Genomic DNA, 23,350 nt, shown 5'->3' with positions numbered 1-23,350 from the left:
AATTTAAAAAACTGTCCCCATCACTAAGGGGTTAAGTGTCTGTGTTTACATGCAGTGACAGTTTAAATGCATGACGGACATAGTCCGTCATGGTGCGGGAACTGACATCCTGCCATGACGGACTATGTCCATCAATGGACGTTAAGGGGTTAAAGACCTTGATACAATATAGCTTCAGCGATAACATCCATCATGTTTTTGTCAAACATCATTACAAGGAACAGATTTAAGCTTACTTTACACATCCCTTTTTTATGTCCATATGCGGTCCACTTTTAAGGACCGCAAATACGGATACACGCACAAACATTGTATTCAATGGTGCTGCACACATGTCAGGCTTTTCACACGGACCTTGTGTCTGTGTGAAAAACTCTTAGACACGTGCACACTGATGACACATGGATGACATCCATGTGTCATCAGTGTGACACCTACCGGTACCTCGAAAAAGGAGTAGAAGTTAGCACTGATCTCATGCTCATGGTCCTGAATGCAGTACTTAATATTGTCGCCTGGCCTCCCTGTGATCAGCTAAACCAGGCAATGCTGATGGGAGTTGGAGTCAGCACCCACTGTCTGTCTATAGCGTGTATTATATAAATATTTAAAAAAAACACTATATGGTCCCCCTTCATTTTCTTAATCAGCTAAGGGAAAGCTGACAGTTGGGGATTGATATTAATATCCTGGAGGGGACCAATAGCCATAAAGAATGCATATGACTCAAGGTGATGTCTTGAAGGTTACCACTGGTCACAAGTAGCTGCATTCTCACGTTAAGCTCAGTGAATTCCGGCTGGTGTGGTAAGAGGTCGCATCACTGACGTGACCGCTTACCAAACCATCCGAATTGTCATGGGACATAAGCATTAATGGATTATCTATGGAAAGAGGAGTATAACTTTGTTTTTTTTTTTTGGTGAATAAATGAGTAAAAGAGGGTCAGCAGTGTTTATTCAATTAAAGCACTTTGTGTGTTTATTTATGGCTATTGTCAAATTGCTAGAATATTAACATCAGTCCCCTGCTGTCGGCTTTCCCTCAGCTTGTTATGAAAGTTAAGGGGGACCCATGCCATTTTTTCTACTAATTTAGACAATATATACATTAAGTACAGAAAAATAAGCACATAAAGCACTGATCAGAAATTATATTGACATCTATCTATCATGTTCCTCATCACTATCTGCCTCTATCTTTGGACATCTTTAATGTATAAAACTCTTTAATTTTTGTGCTGCTTTTCATTCCATATGTGTCATGCTGACAGCTCACTTGACATCCCACTGACAGTCCACTGACTGTACACTGACAGTGGCAACACAGATGTTACAGGGAAGTCACACGGACAAGGACCACAGATCTCACGGATCTCACCAGTACTGGTTTTTCCAGTCCAGGAATCATTAGGATGTGTGAAGGAGGTCTTAGTTTGTTTTCTTTTTAGAGGAGGTACTTACTCAAATTGATTACTCTTCTTATTGTGTAAGAGGAGCCAACAGCAGCTGTATTGCAGAGACAAGGCTACAAGTTTTAAGATCAAATTCTCTGCCGACTTATCCACCATTAGGTTCTCCAGATCCTTCAAAACAAAAAAATATATATATAGTCACACATGTAATCTTTATCGGACTATAATATGTATACATTTTACTATAAATGTTATAATACAGATGCAATTGTAATGCTGATTTATCTGCAGACTGAAAGCTGCCACTCAGACAAAAAGGTGCCTTTGCTTACAGTTGGGTGAAAACATAATGAGAAGTATTTGTGTAGCAGCACCATACGTCTATAGTCACAAAAAAAAATCTGAAGTTGGCATTTTGATCGTTGTGTATCTATATGTATGTGTATATGTACACTACCGTGTAAAAGTTTAGGGTCACTTAGAAATTTCCTTATTTTTGAAAGAAAAGCACAGTTTTTTCCAATGAAGCTAACATTAAATGATTCAGAAATATACTCTATACATTGATAATGTGGTAAATGACTTTTCTAGCTGCAAACGTCTGGTTTGTAATGCAATATGTTCATAGGTGTATAGAGGCCCATTTCCAACAACCATCACTCCAGAGTTCTTATGGTACTTTGTGTTTGCCAACTGTGTAAGAAGGCTAATGGATGGTTAGAATACCCTTGAAAATCCTTGTGTAAGTATGTTAGCACAGCTGAAAACAGTTTGGCTAATTAGAGAAGCTATAAACCTGACCTTCCTTTGAGCTAGTGAGAATATGGAGCATTACATTTGTTGGTTCCATTAAACTCTCAAAATGGCCAGAAAAAAAGAACTTTCATGTGAAACTCGACAGTCTATTCTTGTTCTTAGAAATGAAGGCTATTCCATGCGAGAAATTGCCAATAAACTGAAGATTTCCTACAACGGTGTGTACTACTTCCTTCAGAGGAGAACACAAACAGGCTCTAACCAGAGTAGAAAGACAAGTGGGAGGCCTCGCTGCACAACTGAGCAACAAGACATGTATATTAGAGTCTGTAGTTTGAGAAATCGACGCCTCACAGGTCCTAAACTGGCAGCTTCATTAAATAGTACACGCAAAACGCCAGTGTCAACATCTACAGTGAAGAGGCGACTCCGGGATGCTGGCCTTCAGGGCAGAGTGGCAAAGAAAAAGCCACATCTGAGACTGGATAATAAAAGGAAAAGATTAATATGGGCAAAAGAACACAGACATTGGACAGAGGAAGATTGGAAAAAAGTGTTATGGGCAGACGAATCCAAGTTTAAGGTGTTTGGATCACACAGAAGAACATTTGTGAAGCGCAGAACAACTGAAAAAATGCTGGAAGAGTGCCTGACACCATCTGTCAAGCATGGTGGAGGTAATGTGATGGTCTGGGGTTGCTTTGGTGCTGGTAAAGTGGGAGATTTGTACAAGGTAAAAGGGATTTTGAATAAGGAAGGCTATCACACCATTTTGCAACTCCATGCCATACCCTGTGAACAGCGCTTGATTGGAGCCAATTTCATCCTACAAAAAGACAATAACCCAAAGCACACCTCCAAATTATGCAAGAACTATTTAGGCAAGAAGCAGGCAGCTTGTATTCTATCTGTAATGGATTGTCCAGCGCAGTCACCAGATCTCAACCCCATTGAGCTGTTGTAGGAGCAGCTTGACCATATGGTACGCAAAAAGTGCCCATCAAGCCAAACCAACTTGTAGGAGGAGCTTCTCATAGCATGGGGTGAAATTTCTCCAGATTACCTCAGCAAATTAACTGCTAGACTGCTAAAGGTCTGCAACGCTGTAATTGCTGCAAAGGGAGCATTCTTTGACGAAAGCAAAGTTTGAAGGAGAAAATTATTATTTCAAATAAAAATCTTTTTTCGAACCTTGTCAATGTCTGGACTAGATTTTAAATTCATTTGGCAACTCATTTAATTAATAAAAGTATGAGTTTTCATGGAAAACACAATTGTCTGAGTGAACCCAAAATTTGGAAAGGTAGTGTACTGTGGTGTAGTGTCCACTGTGTCCGCTATGGGGCGCTGTGTAGGTTTCCCAGGACGGGCGTATAGCCATATCCAGGGTGGTAATAGGAGCAGGGTCCTAAATGACCGTTGTGTAACACATGTGGGTGGCCTTGGGATGAAGGCTTGATTATGTGCTGATCAGCATAGCTACTGCTGATGTTCTGTTCCAATGTGTTAGGGAAGCCTTTAGGTGGTTGGTGAGACGGGTGGAACTAGCCACCTACAAATCCACCCTGGGGCGTGTGTCTAAAACGCCAATAGTGAATAGTATGTGTGTGAATGGTTGTTAGACCTACGATGAGGTCATAACCATGTGATCCGGTGGGCATGACTACAGACAATATAAGGTGACCAGGGTAGGTCACATGAGGGAATGCCTGGATCTGATTGGTCAGTGTGGAAGGTCCCGGAAGGCCGACATGCTAGGAGGTGTGCTACCTTCCTGATGCGCACATGTGGACGCCACTGACCGCGTGTGGCCTGTGTAATAGCCTGTGAGTGCTGGCCAGTCCCCAGGAGGAAAGGGCCCCAGACAGAGGGGGAATTATCTGAGAGACTGTAAAGCCTAATGGCTGGATAAAGCACAGCCTGTGTGAACACAGGGCTAAGGGAGCAGAGCTACATTATGAACATTAGTTTTGTCTGCTGTAAGACTGTTATCGTTTTCTTCATGTTATGGTTTATGCTGCACAATAAACCGCATGGACTGTTTTATATGAAAAACCTGTGCCGGACCTGGTTTATCTGCAGCCAAGTGAGTGTTCCCCAATACACTCAGGGAGCGCTACCTTACAGTATATATACATACATACTGTGTATATATATATATATGCAATATATAAATATTAAATAATGGAAAGTTCGTTCGCCGCCTGGGGTTCACCGTGCAGAGGTGTTACACTGCTGCTATATAATGGCAGACACACAATATGGCGGTATATCACACATGGGTTGAATGTCACCCGGCGTGCACTGAGCATACTCTGTTAGCTTCATAGAGGCGCTTAAAGCATAAACATAAATGCTGAGCCTGTTGGACTCACAGGTCTCAGAGAAATGCCTGCACGGTATATGGTCACAGGAGCTGGGCCCAAGGCAGAGGGTCAGAGTCCGTCTAGACCTACCGTGCGTGCGGTGTCGCAACTGTGGACGCCAAGAGGAGCTGCAGACTGCAGCGCGGCGACAGACACTGCCGCTATTCGACAATGCCCAGCAGCAGGCGCACTGTCGGACGCTAGCACTGTGGAGGATGCTTATTGTGGCCTGTAGCTTGCCACTGGCTGGCGCTGACTCTAAACCTAAGTCTCTATCCTCACACGTAATGTCAGAGGGAGGGGATCTTAATGAGTCATTCGCAGGTTCATGCATCCATCATCATTCACACAGTTAGCAACTAGAGTCTATACTAGAGCATGGCCGAACGGCCATGTGAACCATTTATAGCCGGGACCTTCCGGAAGCTTCCAGATCCCTGAGATGGACCAATGAGATCTGGAGAAGGAAGTGGGCATGTGACTCCCGATGTCCAATGGGAGATCGTCTCGTGAGCATGCCCAGTAGAGCGACGGAGGGACTTAGCCTCTGGAGCGATTTGCTGCTGAGCAGCCTGCATTGTTATTGCTGACTCAAAGGTGGCAGCGACAGCCAGACCCACAGAGCAGGTCTGGGCAGAGCGTCTGGAATGACGGGGCTGCTGAGCAATCTCCTCTGCGATCGATAGAGAAAGGGAGACCGCAGAATGTGAGGCTCTGGATTCCTGTTATGCCGCTGCAGGAACCCGACGCCTAACATATATATACAGTGGGGCAAAAAAGTATTTAGTCAGTCAGCAATAGTGCAAGTTCCACCACTTAAAAAGATGAGAGGCGTCTGTAATTTACATCATAGGTAGACCTCAACTATGGGAGACAAACTGAGAAAAAAAAATCCAGGAAATCACATTGTCTATTTTTTTTTTCATTTTATTTGCATATTATGGTGGAAAATAAGTATTTGGTCAGAAACAAGCAATCAAGATTTCTGGCTCTCACAGACCTGTAACTTCTTCTTTAAGAGTCTCCTCTTTCCTCCACTCATTACCTGTAGTAATGGCACCTGTTTAAACTTGTTATCAGTATAAAAAGACACCTGTGCACACCCTCAAACAGTCTGACTCCAAACTCCACTATGGTGAAGACCAAAGAGCTGTCAAAGGACACCAGAAACAAAATTGTAGCCCTGCACCAGGCTGGGAAGACTGAATCTGCAATAGCCAACCAGCTTGGAGTGAAGAAATCAACTGTGGGAGCAATAATTAGAAAATGGAAGACATACAAGACCACTGATAATCTCCCTCGATCTGGTGCTCCACGCAAAATCCCACCCCGTGGGGTCAGAATGATCACAAGAACGGTGAGCAAAAATCCCAGAACCACGCGGGGGGGGACCTAGTGAATGAACTGCAGAGAGCTGGGACCAATGTAACAAGGCCTACCATAAGTAACACACTACGCCACCATGGACTCAGATCCTGCAGTGCCAGACGTGTCCCACTGCTTAAGCCTGTACATGTCCGGGCCCGTCTGAAGTTTGCTAGAGAGCATTTGGATGATCCAAAGGAGTTTTGGGAGAATGTCCTATGGTCTGATGAAACCAAACTGGAACTGTTTGGTAGAAACACAACTTGTCGTGTTTGGAGGAAAAAGAATACTGAGTTGCATCCATCAAACACCATACCTACTGTAAAGCATGGTGGTGGAAACATCATGCTTTGGGGCTGTTTCTCTGCAAAGGGGCCAGGACGACTGATCCGGGTACATGAAAGAATGAATGGGGCCATGTATCGTGAGATTTTGAGTGCAAACCTCCTTCCATCAGCAAGGGCATTGAAGATGAAACGTGGCTGGGTCTTTCAACATGACAATGATCCAAAGCACACCACCAGGGCAACGAAGGAGTGGCTTCGTAAGAAGCATTTCAAGGTCCTGGAGTGGCCTAGCCAGTCTCCAGATCTCAACCCTATAGAAAACCTTTGGAGGGAGTTGAAAGTCCGTGTTGCCAAGCGAAAAGCCAAAAACATCACTGCTCTAGAGGAGATCTGCATGGAGGAATGGGCCAACATACCAACAACAGTGTGTGGCAACCTTGTGAAGACTTACAGAAAACGTTTGACCTCTGTCATTGCCAACAAAGGATATATCACAAAGTATTGAGATGAAATTTTGTTTCTGACCAAATACTTATTTTCCACCATAATATGCAAATAAAATGAAAAAAAAACAGACAATGTGATTTTCTGGATTTTTTTTTCTCAGTTTGTCTCCCATAGTTGAGGTCTACCTATGATGTAAATTACAGACGCCTCTCATCTTTTTAAGTGGTGGAACTTGCACTATTGCTGACTGACTAAATACTTTTTTTCCCCACTGTATATATATATATATATATATCTATATATAGTAATGAAGCTAATGGCCATGTAGTTGATGAGAGATATGTGTCACAGAGATGGCTGCTCTCTGTGATGAAGCCAGGAGTATCTTCTTTAGTGCACATAAGCACTGAGAGGTTGGTGCACCTGGGTCTGGGTTGCTGGTAGCTATGAGAGATGGGCGGGTCTGGCTACCTACATATCTCACCTCTGGGTGTGGTTACAGCCTATATATTCGAGGCTGTTGTTTGGCACATGGTCTGTGTGTTGGGAGGGAGAAGGCTTCTTGTGTTTTGGCTCCAGACCGAGCCTGAGAACTGGACAATAACCCAGCTTGTGTGCCCACAGGCCTGAGGGAGCAAAGCCCTGCTATGGACATTTTGTGTTGTTTTGCCTGATCCAAAGGCTGTGTATTTTCTGTTTTGCCTCTGGGGTTTATGAAGCAATAAACCCCCATTAACTTTTAAAGGAACAAGCCTCCTGTTTCCTCCTGTCGCACCCGAGTGAGTAAAACCCATACAAGTGGTGTTAGATGTACGGGCAGCGTTCCCAGCAGAGATGTGCGACTGCTATAGGAAGGACTGCATGTCCTGGGTTAAGTCGCATCGCCAGTCAAAATGGAGGACCTGCTCAAACACCTGGTCCAGTTGCAGCAGCAACAGCAAGAGACCAACAGGCTGTTACAACAGATCCAGCAGAGCCAGCAGGAGCAGCGGCAGCGGATGCAGCTTCTGGCAACCACCATCCAGGGCAGGACGAGTGCCCCAACCCCAAAGCCGGCTGATGACGCCCATGTCCGGAAGGCGGTAAGCCAGGCTTTGCAGAAAATGACTCCCAGAGATGATGTTGAGGCCTTCTTGATGGTGTTTGAAAGGGTCACCGAGAGGGAGAAACTTCGACAGAGCAGTGGGAAGAGGTACTGGCACCATACTTGACAGTAGAACCCCAGAAAGGGTACTATGATTTAGCATTGCAAGACGCCAAAGATTATGGCAAGCTAAAAACTGAGTTCTTGCATGCTTGGGGGTGACAATGACTCTCAGGGCACAGCGGGTTCACAGTTGGGTGTGTCTCTGGGACAAACCACCGTTTCCAAATGTTTGCCCTGTTGCATCTGGTCCAGAAGTGGCTGCAGCCAGAGTCCTCCACGCCTGCGCAGATGGTAGAACGGGTGGTGATAGACAGGTATGTGCACTCCCTGCTGAGGCCCGTACAGACTTGGGTTGTCCTGGGTGATCCCTGGAATGCCGATGAACTGGTCAGACTGGTCGAGAGATACCAGGGGATTGAAGGTTTCGTGGGAAGGCAGCTACTCCATACTGGGGGTCCCAACAAGGGCCAGAGGACTTAAAGGGGTGGGGCATCCAAGGTCCCTACGGGTAATATTGTTTGGAGGTGCCATGGCCCAGGCCATATAGTTGCCCGTTGTCCCCTGAGCAGATGTACGCCGATGTTCATATTATCTGGCCTGCAGTGTGAACTGTCCACCCAGCGAGGGGCCTCATGCATGTCCCATGGAGGTGAATGGATGGGAGGTAATGGAACTGCTAGACTCCAGGAGTCTAGTGACCCTTGTGAGGGCCACCCTTCCGCTTTAACTGACCCAGGTAAAAAATCAGCGTGCGGAGCATTCATGGTGATACTAAGGACTACCCCTTGGCCAGAGTGGACATTGAAGCAGCCCACGGTACTGAGTCCCATGAGGTTGGCATCGTTCTGGACTTGTTACACCCTATAATTATAAGCCGGGACATTTGTTTATTTTTGGATCTGTGGGGGAAGGGTTCTGAGTTCGCTGGCGTGAATAGGGAACCATTGAACCCTCCTCACCACACCCAGAGGCAGACGGGTTTCCCTTTTGTGTCTTTGTGGGGGATGAGGAGGAAGTCTACCCTGAGTCTGACATTGTGGAGTTAGGGGTGACCAGTGAGAATTTTGAGACTGCCCAACATAGGGACAAAACTCTGAAAGAAGCCTTCAATAATTTCACTATCATTAATGGGCTTGCACAGGAGCCGGCAGCTGACACAAAGTTTCCCTATTTTATGATGAGTGGGGAGTTGTATCGGATTACGAAAATGAGAGAGGAGCTGGTGGAACAGCTAATAGTGCTGGGGCCCTATAGATGGAAGGTGTTGGATATGGCCCATTCACACATCTTAGTGGATATCTGGGAGTGGAAAAAACGAGAGAACGGATCGTGCAGTGGTTCTGTTGGTCCAGGTGTCACCGTAAAATTGTAAATTATTGCAGGTCCTGCCCTACATGAGTTAACCTCCCCCACCTTTCACTTTCGTTGTGCCATTGCCCATTATCGAAGTACCATTTGAGAGAATTGCTATGGACTTGGTTGGTCCCCTGGTGAAATTTGCTTGTGGGCATCAATACATATTGGTCATCCTGGACTATGCCACAAGCTATCCTGAGGCAATTCCCCTGAGAAACTCCTCCGCAAAGAGTATAGCCCGCAAGTTGGTCCATGTTTTTTCCTGGACAGGTTTGCCAAAGGAGATCCTGACTGGCCAGGGAACACCTTTTATGAGTAAGGTGATGAGGGAGTTATGCAAGGTCCTGTAAATCTCCCAGTTGAAGACTTCAGTGTACCACCCTCAGACAGATGGCCCTGTCGAAAGGTTTAATAAGACGCTGAAGAGCATGCTGAGGAAAGCCATAGAAAAGGATGGTGGAGACAGGGACCATCTCTTACCGTATCTGTTGTTCTCCATCTGTGAGGTTCCACAGGCCTCTACGGGGATCTCACCATTCAAACTTCTGTATGGCCGACATCCGGAAATCTCCTGGATATAGCCAAGGAAATCTTGGGAAGCCATAGTCACACCCCACCGAAGCGTCATCGAACACGTGGCACTGATGCAGCAGAGGCTTGCGAAGGTGAAAGGACATCGTAAAAGGACACCTCCTCCAGGAACAAGAAGCTCAGGCCAGGGTCTACAACTGGTCAGCCAGAGTGAGGCAGTTAAATCCAGGAGACTGAGTCCTTGTGCTAATTCCTACGGTGGAGAGCAAGTTCTTGACCAAATGGCAAGGGACATTTGATGTGGAGAAGCTTGGTGATGTAAACTATAGGATTCATCAACCAGGTAGATGGAAACCATATCAGGTCTACTATATGAACCTCATCAAGCCATGGCAAGACAGGGACCAGGCTGAAACTCCGTGCTTGCTGGGCCAGTCGGAAGGCGAGGTTGAAGGTGTCGCCATAGCGGAAACGCTGTTGAAGGCCCTAAAACAGCAGTGCCGGGAGTTGCTCCAGAAGAACAGGGAGCTGTTCTTGAATTGCTGGGGTGCACAAAGGTTGTAGAACACGAAGTTCTGATGGATCCACAAGTGCGTGTAAATGTGAAGCCTTACCAGATTCCGGAGGCCCATCGAGAAGTGAGCTCCAAGAAGGTGAAGTGTATGTTGAAACTCAGGGTCATTGAGGAATATAAAAGTGGTTGGTCAAGACGGATTGTCCTGGTCCTAAAGCCTGATGGGGAATGAAGGTTCTGCAATGACTATTGGAAGTTGAATGAGGTCTCCAAGTTTGACGCATATCCCATGACACGCGTCGATGAGCTGTTTGAGTGACTTAGGCCCGCAAGCACCTTGGATTTGACGAATGGCTATTGACAGATTCCCATGGCACTGGGACCCAGGGAGAAGACTGCGTTTTTGATGCCGGACGGATGCTTCCAGCATGTCCAGATGCCGTTTGGACTGCAGGAGGCCCCAGCAACCTTCCAGAGAGCTGTGGATAGAATTCTTTAACCCCATAAGCAATATGCCGCGGCATACCTGGATGATATTGTTGTCTTCAGCCTGGACTGGGAGAGTCATCTGGAAAAAGTCCAGGCAGTATTTGATGCTCTAATAAAGCGGGGTTCTCAATCAACCCAAAGTAGTGTGCCATGGGGAAAGAAGAAGCAAAATACCTGGGATATGTATTGGGGAGAGGTGAGATAAAACCCCAAATCAGTAAAGTGGAAGCAATCCAAACATGGCTGATACCCTTGTCAAAAACACAAGTTAGAGCCTTTCTGGGGACCGTGGGATACTACAGGAGGTTCATCCCAAATTTCGTCATGATGGCCGCACCCCTGACTGACCTCCTTAAAGGGACAAAATCAGTAATGGTCAAATGGTCTGAAGATGCAGAGACATTTAAAAAAATGAAAGGAGCTCTGTGTAAACAGCTGGTTATGGTGGTCCCCGACTTTAAGAGTTTGTTCTCCAAACCAATACCTCAGAAGTCAGTTTAGGAGCAGTCCTTTCTCAGGAGATACATGGGGAGGAGCACCATGTTCTCTACCTGAGTAGGAAGCTTTCCTCATGTGAGAGAAATTATTCGGTCATAGAGAAGGAGTCCCTGGACTTAAAGTGGGCATTGGACACATTACGGTACTATCTGTTAGGACGTAAGTTTAGAATGGTACAGTATTTATTATTTATTGTAATAGCGCCATTTATTCCATGGCGCTTTACATGTAAGGAGGGGTATACATAATAAAAACAAGTACAATAATGTTAAACAATTCAAGTCATAACTGGTACAGGAGGAGAGGACCCTGCCTGCGAAGGCTCACAATCTACAAGGGATGGGTGAGAATACAGTAGGCGAGGGTAGAGCTGGTCATGCAGCGGTTTGGTCGATCGGTGGTTACAGCAGGTTATAGACTTGTCGGAAGAGGTGGGTCTTCAGGCTCTTTTTGACCATGCCCCACTCAGGTGGATGAGGGAAACAAAAGGCAAAAATGCTAGGGTCACTCACTGGTTCTTAGCCCTGCACGATTTCAACTTCCATGTAGAGCACAGAGCAGGGAAGCTACATGGTAATGCCGATGCCTTCTCAAGAATCCCTTGTCTGGTAATAGAAAGTGCCAAGCCCCATGGCTTAAGGCAGATGAGAGAGGTATGTAAGGAGGCTAATGGCGTATAGTGGATGGGAGGTATGTGTCACAGAGATGGCTGCTCTCTGTGGTGTAACCCGGAGTATCTTCTTTAGTCCACGTAAGCACTGAGAGGTTCATTTGGTGCACCTGCGCCTGGGTTGCTATAGCTATGAGAGATGGGCAAGTGTGGCTACCCACATACGTCACCTCTGGGTGTGGTTACAGACTATATAATGGAGGTTGTTGTTTGGCACATGGTCTGTGTGTTGGGAGGGAGAAGGCCTCCTGTGTTTTGGTTCCAGACAGATTCTGAGAACTGGACACAAACCCAGCCAGTGTGCCCACTGATGGAGCAGAGCCCTGCTATGGACATTTTGTGTTGTGCCTTTGTGGTGCTAGCAAGTACGCAGGATGCAGTGACGAGTCGTGAGAAGGTTTGGTGCTTTTTATAATGTTTATATGACTAGAGGTAACTTCCCTCAGTCCCGGCCTGAGCAACAAAAGGGGTAACAAGGGTTGCCCTCGCAGGGGCTCTATACAAGCAAACACAAACGGGGTAGAACACGACTACGTCCGGCAAATCGCTCCGTCATTGCCCACACTACCGCAAGGAGCTCGAGCTTAAAGGAGCTGTAATTGTCCGGGTTGTGCAGCAACCGGCTACCATAGGCGATCACTTTCTCCCGGCCGTCCTGCACCTGTGACAACACAGCTCCTAGTCCCTAGAGGCTCCCGTCGGTATGCAAGATGAACGGTTGCAAGAAATCCGTATATGCCAATACCGGGGAGTCCGAGAGGGCAGCTTTGAGATCTCGAAATGCATCTTCTTGTGGTTGCTGCCACTGGATCTTCCGTCCATTCGCCCCGGCGGGAGCCCCCTTCAGCAGGTCTTGCAGGGCTCGGGCTCGGCGTGCAAAATTCTTCACGAACCGACGGGCCTGCACGTCTTTTACCGTCTCGGGGGTCGGCCACCCCTGGACGGCAGCCACCTTTTCCAGGGATGGTCGGACACCCTCCGCCGAGACGGTATGCCCCAGATATTCGATCTGGGTGTGGAACAGGTGGCATTTCTGGGGCTTTACCTTTAATCTGTACTTCTGCAGCCGCCGAGCACCTGCCCCAACCGCCTCAGGTGGTCCTCGAACGAGGCGGAATAGATGAGAATATCGTCCTGGTATATCAATGTGGCTTCAAAGTAGAGGTCTCCTAGACACCGCTCCATCAACTGCTGGAAGGTCCTGGGGGCGTTGGCCAGCCCAAACGGCATCTGATTGATCTCGAACAGTCCCATGGGAAGGATAAATGCCGTCTTGGCTCTGTCTTCCTCCGACATCGGCACCTGCCAGTACCCACTGGCCAGGTCTAGAGTTGAAAAGTACGTCGCGTTCCCCAAGGCGGATAGAGACTCTTCTATGAGGGGCAGTGGATACGAATCCTTGATGGTGCAGGCGTTCAACTTTCGATAATCCACGTAAAAACGCAGAGTGCCATCTTTTTTCCGAACCAGGACAATAGGGGCTTTCCCAGGGCTCTGGCTCTCTCGTATGACCCCCTTCCGGAGCATTTGGGCTAATAGTTTTCACTTCCTGGTATAGCTGCGGTGGTATTTGCCGATATCGCTCCCGGATGGGGGCCGCTCCTGCCGTGGGGATCCCATGCGTGATGGCTGTGGTACATCCGAAGTCGTCCTCGTGGCTGGCAAAGACACTGTAAAATTGTCCAAGAAGTGTCTCCACCTGGAGAAGCTGGGCTGGCACTAGGTCGGAAAGTTCGGTCCGCATTCTCTCCAGGATGGCTCGACATTTCTCTTGGGCCGAGGACGTGGCAGTCTGTTGGGTTCGTACAGTTACCGCCCAGGGATCTTCAGGCTGCACCCTCAACTGGACTACGGGGTCCGGCAGCATCTCCTCCAATGGCCTTACTAGTTTGGCCATTTCAGCCCGGGGCTTCAGGGCGATATCTTGGTCTTCCAGGTTGACACAACGTACCAAGACGGTCCCCTCCTGCACTGTGGCCATGGAGTGGGCCACCAGGATGCCAGGGTGTAGGCGCTCCGAGTAACATGGCTCCACCTGCACCTCTACGCCCTCCAGTGGCATCGGGGCATGGATCGGCAGAGCCACCACCGTCTGCCCTGGAGGAAGCACGAGCAGGGGGGCCGCCGGCGTGATGACCTAGCCCAGTGCCTCACCCTCCTGACACTCCTGGAGCACTCGCGCTTCCTGCTCCAACTGCTGGAAGACCTGCCCCTGGGCCAATGCGAGAACCCCATTGACTTAGGGTCTCCTGCGTGGTATCGATGAGTAGATTGCCGAACTCCCGCAGTATGTTCATGCCCAAGATGATCTGATGATGGTCGTTAGTCTCTCCCTGAGTTAGGACCACTCCCCGGCGGCTGAGGGATTTACCGCACAATTTCATCTGAAGCCACACCACTCCGGCGACAGGTGCTGGCAGTAGGTTTGCGGCCACTAGTTGTATCATGGGCCCCCACTGGGGCCTTGCCGCTTCCGGGAAATGCTGCCAGAAGTAAGCTGCCGGCATGATCGTTACCTGCGACCCCGTATCCACTAGACACCGCACAGCAGGACCCTCGACTTCGGCCCACACTATTGGGCACCTAGAGACCAGTTCTTCTGGACTTCCACCACTCCTTGTTGTAGCTTCCGGCTCCGAGCAGTGTCCCCCATGCCCGGAGCCCTCTAGTTTAATGTCCGCCGGGGTGGGTATTTCCCACACCGCGGACACTCTCGTGTGAAGTGGCCCAATTCTCCACACTCATAAAACCGGGGCGGTGAGGCTCGGCCACCCCGGGTATTGCGGGGCCCTCTCTCCCCCACTGCATCTAGATCACTCTCTGATTTTGAACAAGTCACAGAAGAAAAAGTAAGCAGGCTCCTTGCATCTTCTCGCCTAACCACTTGCACCAGTGACCCATTTCCGTCACATCTCCTCCAGTCCCTTTCCCCTGCTGTCACCCCTCACCTAACTAAAATATTTAACCTCTCTCTATCTTCTGGTATCTTTCCCTCCTCATTTAAGCATGCCATAATACATCCACTACTTAAAAAACCATCCCTCAACCAAAACTGTGCCGCTAACTATAGACCTGTCTCTAATCTTCCCTTCATCTCTAAACTCCTGGAACGCCTGGTCCACTCCCGTCTTATCCACTATCTCTTTGATAACTCTCTTCTTGACCCCCTCCAATCCGGTTTCCGCTCTTTACACTCTACTGAAACTGCCCTCACTAAAGTCTCTAATGATCTGCTAACAGCTAAATCAAGTGGTCATTACTCCATGCTAATTCTCTTGGATCTCTCTGCAGCATTCGACACTGTGGATCATCAGCTCCTCCTCACTATGCTCCGTTCCATTGGCTTCAAGGACACCGTTCTCTCCTGGTTCTCCTCCTGTCTTTCTGACCGCTCCTTTACTGTATCTTTTGCCGTTTCCTCCTCCTCTCACCTTCCCCTTACTGTTGGGGTTCCTCAAGGATCAGTTCTAGGCCCCCTCCTCTTTGCCTTGTACACTGCCCCTATTGGTCAAACAATCAATAGATTTGGTTTCCAGTACCATCTCTATGCTGATGACACCCAATTATATGCTTCTTCTCCTTACATCATGCCAGCCTTTCTAGAAAACACTGGCGATTGTCTTAACGCTGTGTCTAACATCATGTCCTCACTATATCTGAAACTGAACCTGTCAAAGACTGAACTCCTTGTGTTTCTTCCCTCTACTAATGTACCTATACCCGACATTGCCATTTCTGTGTGTGGTTCCACTATTACTCCCCAGCCACGTGCCCGCTGTCTTGGGGTCTTACTTGACTCAGAGCTTTCCTTTGCCCCCCACATTCGATCACAGGCTCGCTCTTGTCATCTGCACCTCCAAAAACATTTCTAGAATTCGACCTTTTCTTCCTGTTGACTCTGAGAAAACTCTTACTGTTTCTCTTATTCATTCTTATCTCGACTATTTTATCTCTCTTCTAATCGGTCTCCCTCTTACCAAACTCTCCCCTCTCCAATCTGTCTTGAATGCTGCAGCCAGGATCATATTCCTCACCAATCGCTACACCGATGCCTCTACCTTGTGCCAGTCATTACACTGGCTACCCATCCACTCCAGAATTCAGTATAAACTTATTACCCTCACCCACAAAGCCCTTCATGGTTTAGCACCACTCTACATCTCCTCCCTTGTTTCAGTATACCACCCTACCCGCGCCCTCCGTTCTGCTGATGACCTGAGGTTAGCATCCTCAGTAATCAGAACCTCCCACTCCCGTCTCTAAGACTTTATGCGCCAATTCTTTGGAATGCACTTCCCAGGTCAATACGATTAGTCCCCAATCCCCACAATTTTAAGCGTGCCCTGAAAACGCATTTATTCAGACTGGCCTATCGCCTCAACACATCAACCTAATCTATCCCTGTGTGGCACAGCCAAAAGTTTTTACCATAACCAGGTTCCCCGCATCATGTTCCCACATGCTTTATGCATCCATTAGCCCTCTGTGTCTGTACTGTTACACACTTAACATTATGCCTGGTCCATACAATCAGGGCAACTGTTACCACCCACCTTTCATGTCTACCTCTTTCCTCATAGACTGTAAGCTTGCGAGCAGGGCCCTCATTCCTCTTGGTATCTGTTATGACCTATGTGATTACTGTTATGCTGTAATGTCTATTGTCTGTACAAGTTCCCTCTGAAATGTAAAGTGCTGCGGAATATGTCGGCGCTATAGAAATAAAATTTATTATTATTATTATTATTATTATGTATGTAAATAAACTTGCTCAGATTCTCAGCTATGAAACTCGGCGAGTCTCAGGCGAGTGTCATGCATTTTTTTTTCTCACTCCAATTCCAGGTGAGAAACTCACAAATACTACCTCACTGAATAACATTGGTGCAAGTGCAATGAGATCTTTTCTCACGATTTTATAACCAGCAGTGAGCGAACCCTTTGGTCACATGTTCAGTATTTGGTCAGTATTTTACCTCAGTAATCTGTAAGCCAAAATCAGGAATGGAACAGGGGAAAAAAAGCAAAAAAAAAAAACCAGGGGAAAAGTATAATAGAAACACGTCACCACTTCTGTATTTACCACCCACTCTTGGTTTTGCTTTACAAATACTGATGTGAAATACTGGCCAAATACTAATAGTATGAATGTGGCCTAAGAGTGTGCAGATGATTTGCTGAAGAAATCTCTGTAACTATCTTATTGATCTAATTGAAGTAAATGAAGCTTGTTGAAATTCATGTTCTTACCATCAAACAACTCCATATAGATGAATTCAACTGATTTTAGTGACAGAAATGTCAACAAAAAATCTACAATAAGTCAATATGCCCTAAATGTTATCAAGATTTGTCTAGAAATGTGATCTTATATAATACTAACGGGCCAATTCATTAACAATGGTTTTGCATGTGCCAGCGTGAATGAAGGGCTCGCTTGTGTACAATGTGCCAAATTCATTAAGAGGCACGTGCCACTTAATGAATTTGGCACTTCATCTACATGATATGCAACCAGTCAAAAAACCTACTCCAGTCAAAAAAAGAGCAAAAAAGCGCACATTTTTAATAAACTTGACAGGTGGGTTTGGGCACTCCTTGTCCTTCCCCCGAATCCCCCCCAGCTCCACACATTTATGCAGAGCGCAATGTTGCGCAAAAAAATTGTGACTTTTCAAACCTTTTACGACAGTTTTCTGGCGTAAAAGTTTTGATGAATCAGCCTATGTATTATTTAGGCTTTGTAATCTAATTTGGCGTTTGCTATCCACTATTAAGAGCAGGTTCCAACGGTCTCAATCATTTAAGCCCTCATACATATTTAATTGGATATCAGTCATTATTTAATCCTATTAAAGTGTCACTTTCCTAGATAATACCCTTTATACCAACAAAGTAAAGGCAATGACTGTTAAGACACAGATCGCTTTACAGACAGCAATTTCAGCCAACAGCACACAGAAAGTTCACTAGGATGCACGTTCCAAAAGTCCCAGGACCCAAAAGGGACCATAACTTACAAGAAAAATCGAAGCGGAACAGCATCCAATCCAGGTGAAGCAGATCGCTTTACAGTCAGACCACTAAAGATCGGTGCTTTCATTGCTTGCAGATTGATGTTTTAGGGTATGTGCACATGTTGCAGATTCTGCTGTGGAATTTTCCGTGCAGATTTTGCTAAATCCACAGGTAAAATGACCTGCATTTTACCTGCGGATTTACTGCTGATTTACTGCAGTTATTGTGTGTATTTCCCCTGCAGTTTTTGTGCGGATTTCCCCTGCAGTTTTACACCTGCGGATTTCTATAATGGAGCAGGTGTAAGGCTATGTGCACACGCTGTGGATCGGTCTGCGGATTTGTATCTGCGGAACCACAGGTAAAATGACCTGCGGTTTTCCCCTGCGGTTAATCACCTCCAGTGGCGTATCTAGGGGGGGGCAGCCGGGGCAGTTGCCCCGGGCGCAGCCAGCAGGGGGGCGCAGTCGGGCCGCCTAATGCAGCGGTCCGCAGTGTCCTCCCTGGCGGCTGCGTTCTGCCACCCCCCGCCTGAGAGTCGGCGGTTCTCTGTGTCAGCTGTCAAGCTGACAGCCGGCGCAGAGAAGGAGGCCGTGCCGGCTCCCAGGGAGCAATTGTACTGGCGTCTATACAGACGCCTGTACAATTGAACCTCTGACCACCGGGCCAGAGCGACGTCAGCAGCGTGATCAGGTCATGTGATCACGCTGCTGACGTCACTCCCCGGCGCCCAAAACAAACGCTGGTGGTAAGTGTGCTCCTCTGTGGAGCTGAAGAACCACCGAAGATGGGAGATGAGGGGGAGTTAATGAGTGGAGATGGGGGGGATTTGTAGAGGGGATCGCGGTTAATGTGTGGGGGTATTTAGAGTGGGGATGGGGGTTAATGAGTGGGGATGCCATGGGGTTAATGTGTGGGGGGATTTGGAGTGGAGATGGGGGTTATTTAATGTGATGGGGGTTAATGAGTGGGGGGGTTAATGAATGGGGATGGGGATTAATGTGTGGGGGCATCAATGAGTGGGGATGGGGGTTAATGTGTGTGGGGGTATTTGGAGTGCAGATGGTTATTTAATGTGTGGGGGGGATTTGGAGTGGTGATGGGGTTAATGAGTGGGGATTGGGTTAATGTGCGCGGGGGTTAATGAATGGGGATGGGGGTTAATGTATGGGGGCGTTAATGAGTGGGGTTGGGGTTAATGTGTGGGGGTATTTGGAGTGGGGGTGGGGGGATTTGGAGTGCTGATGGGGGTTAATGAGTGGGGATTGGGTTAATGTGGGGGGGGATTTGGAGTGGGGATGGGGGTTATTTAATATGTGGGGGGGATTTGGAATGAGGATGGGGGTACTTAATGTGTGTGGGGGATTGGGGATGGGGGGATTTAATGTGTGGGGAGATTTGAGGACACAAAATAAAGAGTATGTATGAGGAAACAGTATGGGGGATTGGTGCAGACAGTATGGGGAGTGAATGGGTTAATGTATGTGGATGGACACAGTATGGGGAGTCGGGGATATGTGTGAGCAGACAGTATAGAGAGTGAGGGGGTAAATATGTGAGGAGACAGTATGGTGAACAGGTGGGATGCTAGAGGGGAATAGTGTGAGGAGACAGTATATTGCAGATATTTTTATTTAGGGGCATTATAATGACACTTCTATCTTTAAGGGCATCGTGTGGAGATTTTCTGCAGAAGACCGGAGAAGATGGACGTCTACAGAGACGAGATGTGGATGAGAAAACTCATCATGGGGTCTAGAAGAAAAGGTGACTGACTGCAGAGACGACGTCATCTATAAGGTACTTGGATGTAAATATTTGTGATACTGACTAATTCTCATGTTTTTATTTGTTAGGAACATTAAAGGGGTTGTCCAGGTTTGTGCTGAGTCTGCAGTCATTCTATGTGACTGCAGACTTCTGAATTCTCACAGTGCGCGCTGAACGCTGTCAGGATTCTCTCGTGCCGGTAATTTACATACATGCGGTCACATGCTGACTAGACGTGTGTGGCCTCACTCAATGAAAATGAACAGAGCGAGGCCGGGCACGTCTAGTCGGAATGTGGCCAGAAGTATATAAATCACATACTTGTGCTGACATGACGGTACATCAGCAAGGGAGCATCCTAAAAGTGTGCAGTGCATTCGTTGTGAGAATTCAGAAGCTGCAATGTCAGGACTCAGCTCTGCAGGTTCCAGTAGTCATCACATAGACACTTCACTCATATGCGATTTTCATAGGTATGATCCTGTGACAACGAGCTTCTCTTCCTGCTTCTCTCAGTTTTTTACTGAACATTGAGAGCATTAGGAGGAGCAGCTCGTGGGTACATGGCTAAGTGTTCAAGTCGCATATGCGGGGGGGGGCGCCGAACCGAATTCTTGCCCCGGGTGCCAGAAAGCCTAGATACGCCTCTGATCACCTCTACAATGGAGGAGATGGTAAACCGCAGCAGAATCCGCAGAAAAGAAGTGACATGTCATTTCTTTCTGCGGATTCAAAACCGCAGCTTTTCCGCAGTTAAAAATCCGCAGCATGTGCACAGCAGATTGTAAATCACATAGATTTACATGGAACTGTACACTGTCTGCAGAACTGCTGCAGATCCGCAGCGGTCAAAACCGCAGAGGATCCGCAGCAAAAACCACAGCGTATGCACATAGCCTAAAACTGCTGCAGAACTGCACAAAAGAAGTGACATGCTGCAGTTTTAGGGTGTGTGCACACGTTGCGGAATCTGCTGCGGAATTTTCCGTGTGGATTTGTCTAAGGCTATGTGCACACGTTGCGGATTCTGCTGCGGATCTGCAGCGTTTCAGGCTCTGCGGGTCCGCAGCAGATTTAGGTGCATTGTACAGTACCATTGTTTTCAATGGTAATCTGAAAAATGCTGTGCACATGCTGCGGATTTTTCCGCGCGGATTTGCTGCGGGTTCAAATCCGCAGCATGTCAATTCTTTGTGCGAAATCCACAGTAGTTTCAAACCACCTCCATTGTAGAGGTGTGAAACCGTAGGGCTAAACCGTAGGCTAATCCGCAGGTAAACCGCAGGTCTTTTGACCTGAGAATATACCTCCAGATTTTTCCAAATCTGCGTGGAAAAATCAGCAGGACCTAAAACTACGTGTGCACATAGCCTAAATCCGCAGGTAAATCTGCAGGTCAAAAGACCTGCGGTTTATCTGCGGATTTTCTTCGGGTTAGCCTGCGGTTTGACAACTGTCATGGAGCAGGTGTCAAACTGCTGCAGAATCCGCACAAAGAAGTGACATGCTGCGGATATAAAACCGCAGCAAATCCGCGCGGAAAATTCTGCACCGTGGGCACTGCGGTTTTCATTTTACATAGATTAAAAGGGTACTGTACAGCATAGCAGAAACTGCTGCGGATCAGCAGCAGAATCCGCAACGTTTGCGCACACCCTTAAATCTGCACCAAATCTGCGCAGAAAAATCTGCAGCATGTGCACAGCGTTTTTTGTTTTACATAGCCTTAAATGGTACTGTACATCACTTGCAGTTCTGCTGCAGTTCCGCAGGGCCAAATCTGCTGCAGAACTGCAGCAGAATCCGCACCGTGTGCACATACCCTTAGGCCGGTTTCACACGTCAGAGTCTCCAGTACGTGTAGTGACAGTTTTCTCATGTACCAGAGACACTGACACACGTAGACCCATTCAAATGAATGGGTCTATGCAGATGTCAGCGTGCTTTCACGGACCATGTGTCCGTGTGCAAAACGTCATGTCAATTCTTTCTGCGGAATCCGCTGCGGGTTCCTATCTCCACCATTGTGGAGATGGTGAATCCGCAGGACCAAACCGCAGGCAAAACCGCAGATAATCCGCAGATATCTGCGGTTTTTGCAAAATCCGTGTGGATTAATCCGCAGCGGATTCCGCAGCGTCTGCACACACCCAAATCCTAACAACACAACTAGCAGTAGCCGTGGGGCGTACCTACGATGCCCTAGATGCCTCGGCACAGCCAGAGAACTAACTAAGCTTAAAGCAAGAAAGGTGAAATCTAAACTGCCCCGGAGTAGAACCCCAAAGAAATAGCCCCCAAACATATATTGTCGGCGAGACAAGATGAGGCACAAACACAGGCAGAAAATAGACTGAGCAAATGTTGGGGCCCAAACTGTCTAGATAGGATAGGAAAAAACCCTAAAAAATCCAACACGTTTGATGTACAAAAAACACTGAGGTCTCATGACCTCTCCCCCACTATATCAGCATTCTGGTGTGAACTGGCAGCAAAGCAAAAGCGACTAATATAACAGGGGACAACAAACTGACACAAGCTGTAGCACATGGAGCGGGGTCCAGCACTGCCCCAACAGGGAGCGCGCTGAACCCTCACAGAAAAGCAGAAAGAGGCAAAACCAGATCAGATGCAAAGGATTAGCAAATGAACAACTTAACTGAAAAATGCAGGATCAGGCAGGAGACAGCAGACCTCAAAATGCACAGGAAGACACTAATCACCAGCAGCAACTGAGGGAAACCTGCTCACTTATATCCTCCCAGTCAGTAACCCCTGATTTCCAATCATCGTAGTCAGGTGGCAGACTTCTATCAACCCGGCCAGCTCCACTACCCGCAGTAGCCACCAGAGGGAGCCCTGACTCAGAAGTCAGATCATGAGCATTCACAACACCTCTCCATTACTGATTCGGGCTTAATGTCACCTCATAAAAGAAAAGTGGCATTAACCCCTTTATTACCCCACTTGCCACCGCTACAGGGCAAGTGGGAAGAACCAGGCAAAGCTCCAGATTAGGCGTATCTAATAGATGCGCCTTTTCTGGGCAGCTGGGGGCTGCTATTTTTAGGCTGGTTGGTTGTCAAAAATTTATTTAAATAATTAAAAAAACAGCGTGGGGACCCATCTATTCTTCACAACCAACCTTGCTGAAGCTGACAGCTGAGGGATGCAGCCCCCAGCTGTAAGTTTCGTCTGGTTGGTTCAGAAAATGAGGGGGATCCCACGTTGGGTTTTCATTCAGTCTTCTCTCCTGCCGGCAGAGCAGGAGAGAAGAATCACAGCCGCGGTCAGCACCAGACACCGGGAACAGCGCTTACTGTAGCGCTTCTTCCCGGCGCCGTCCGTGTGGTCCTGATGCGGCACACGTGCGGCATATGGTTGCCATACGTGTGCCACACGGTGGTACCACGTGTCCACATGGACACGGATAGCTCCGGTACTGGTTTTTCCGGTGCCGGAATTATCTGGACGTGTGAAATCGCCCTTGGGGTCAAAGCTTCATTCTAATAGTATGTTAAAAATGTTAGTCTTATAGACATGGCTGATTTTTGCTAAGAATATTATAGTTGTGACATATACATTATAATTCATTATTGTCAAGCACACAATTCAGTGAATGTGGTAATAAAAATAGTTTTATGGGGAACTGTAAGATGCTGTGTTTTTTGACACAGCAAAAATATGCAGCGTAAAAAATTCACCAAAAGCTCATTGTGAGC

At 47.3% G+C, this 23,350-nt stretch overlaps 1 protein-coding gene across 5 annotated transcripts in view; it reads right to left on the bottom strand.

Annotated features, from left to right (window-relative positions):
- The window catches only part of LOC141052466 (protein shortage in chiasmata 1 ortholog-like), a 356,749-nt gene that overhangs the window by 96,964 nt on the left and 236,435 nt on the right, over positions 1–23,350 (bottom strand). For all 5 annotated transcript variants that reach the window (XM_073549702.1, XM_073549705.1, XM_073549703.1 and 2 more), the window contains one exon: positions 1,464–1,585. In XM_073549702.1, the coding sequence (XP_073405803.1) occupies positions 1,464–1,585 (122 nt within the window). The remainder of the gene's footprint in view (positions 1–1,463; positions 1,586–23,350) is intronic.

Source organism: Dendrobates tinctorius, unplaced genomic scaffold, assembly GCF_039654945.1.
Source record: "Dendrobates tinctorius isolate UK_male_01 unplaced genomic scaffold, ASM3965494v1 ptg000160l, whole genome shotgun sequence".
In the NCBI taxonomy this organism is placed as follows: domain Eukaryota; kingdom Metazoa; phylum Chordata; class Amphibia; order Anura; family Dendrobatidae; genus Dendrobates; species Dendrobates tinctorius.
This window is presented reverse-complemented; position numbering and strand designations above follow the sequence as displayed.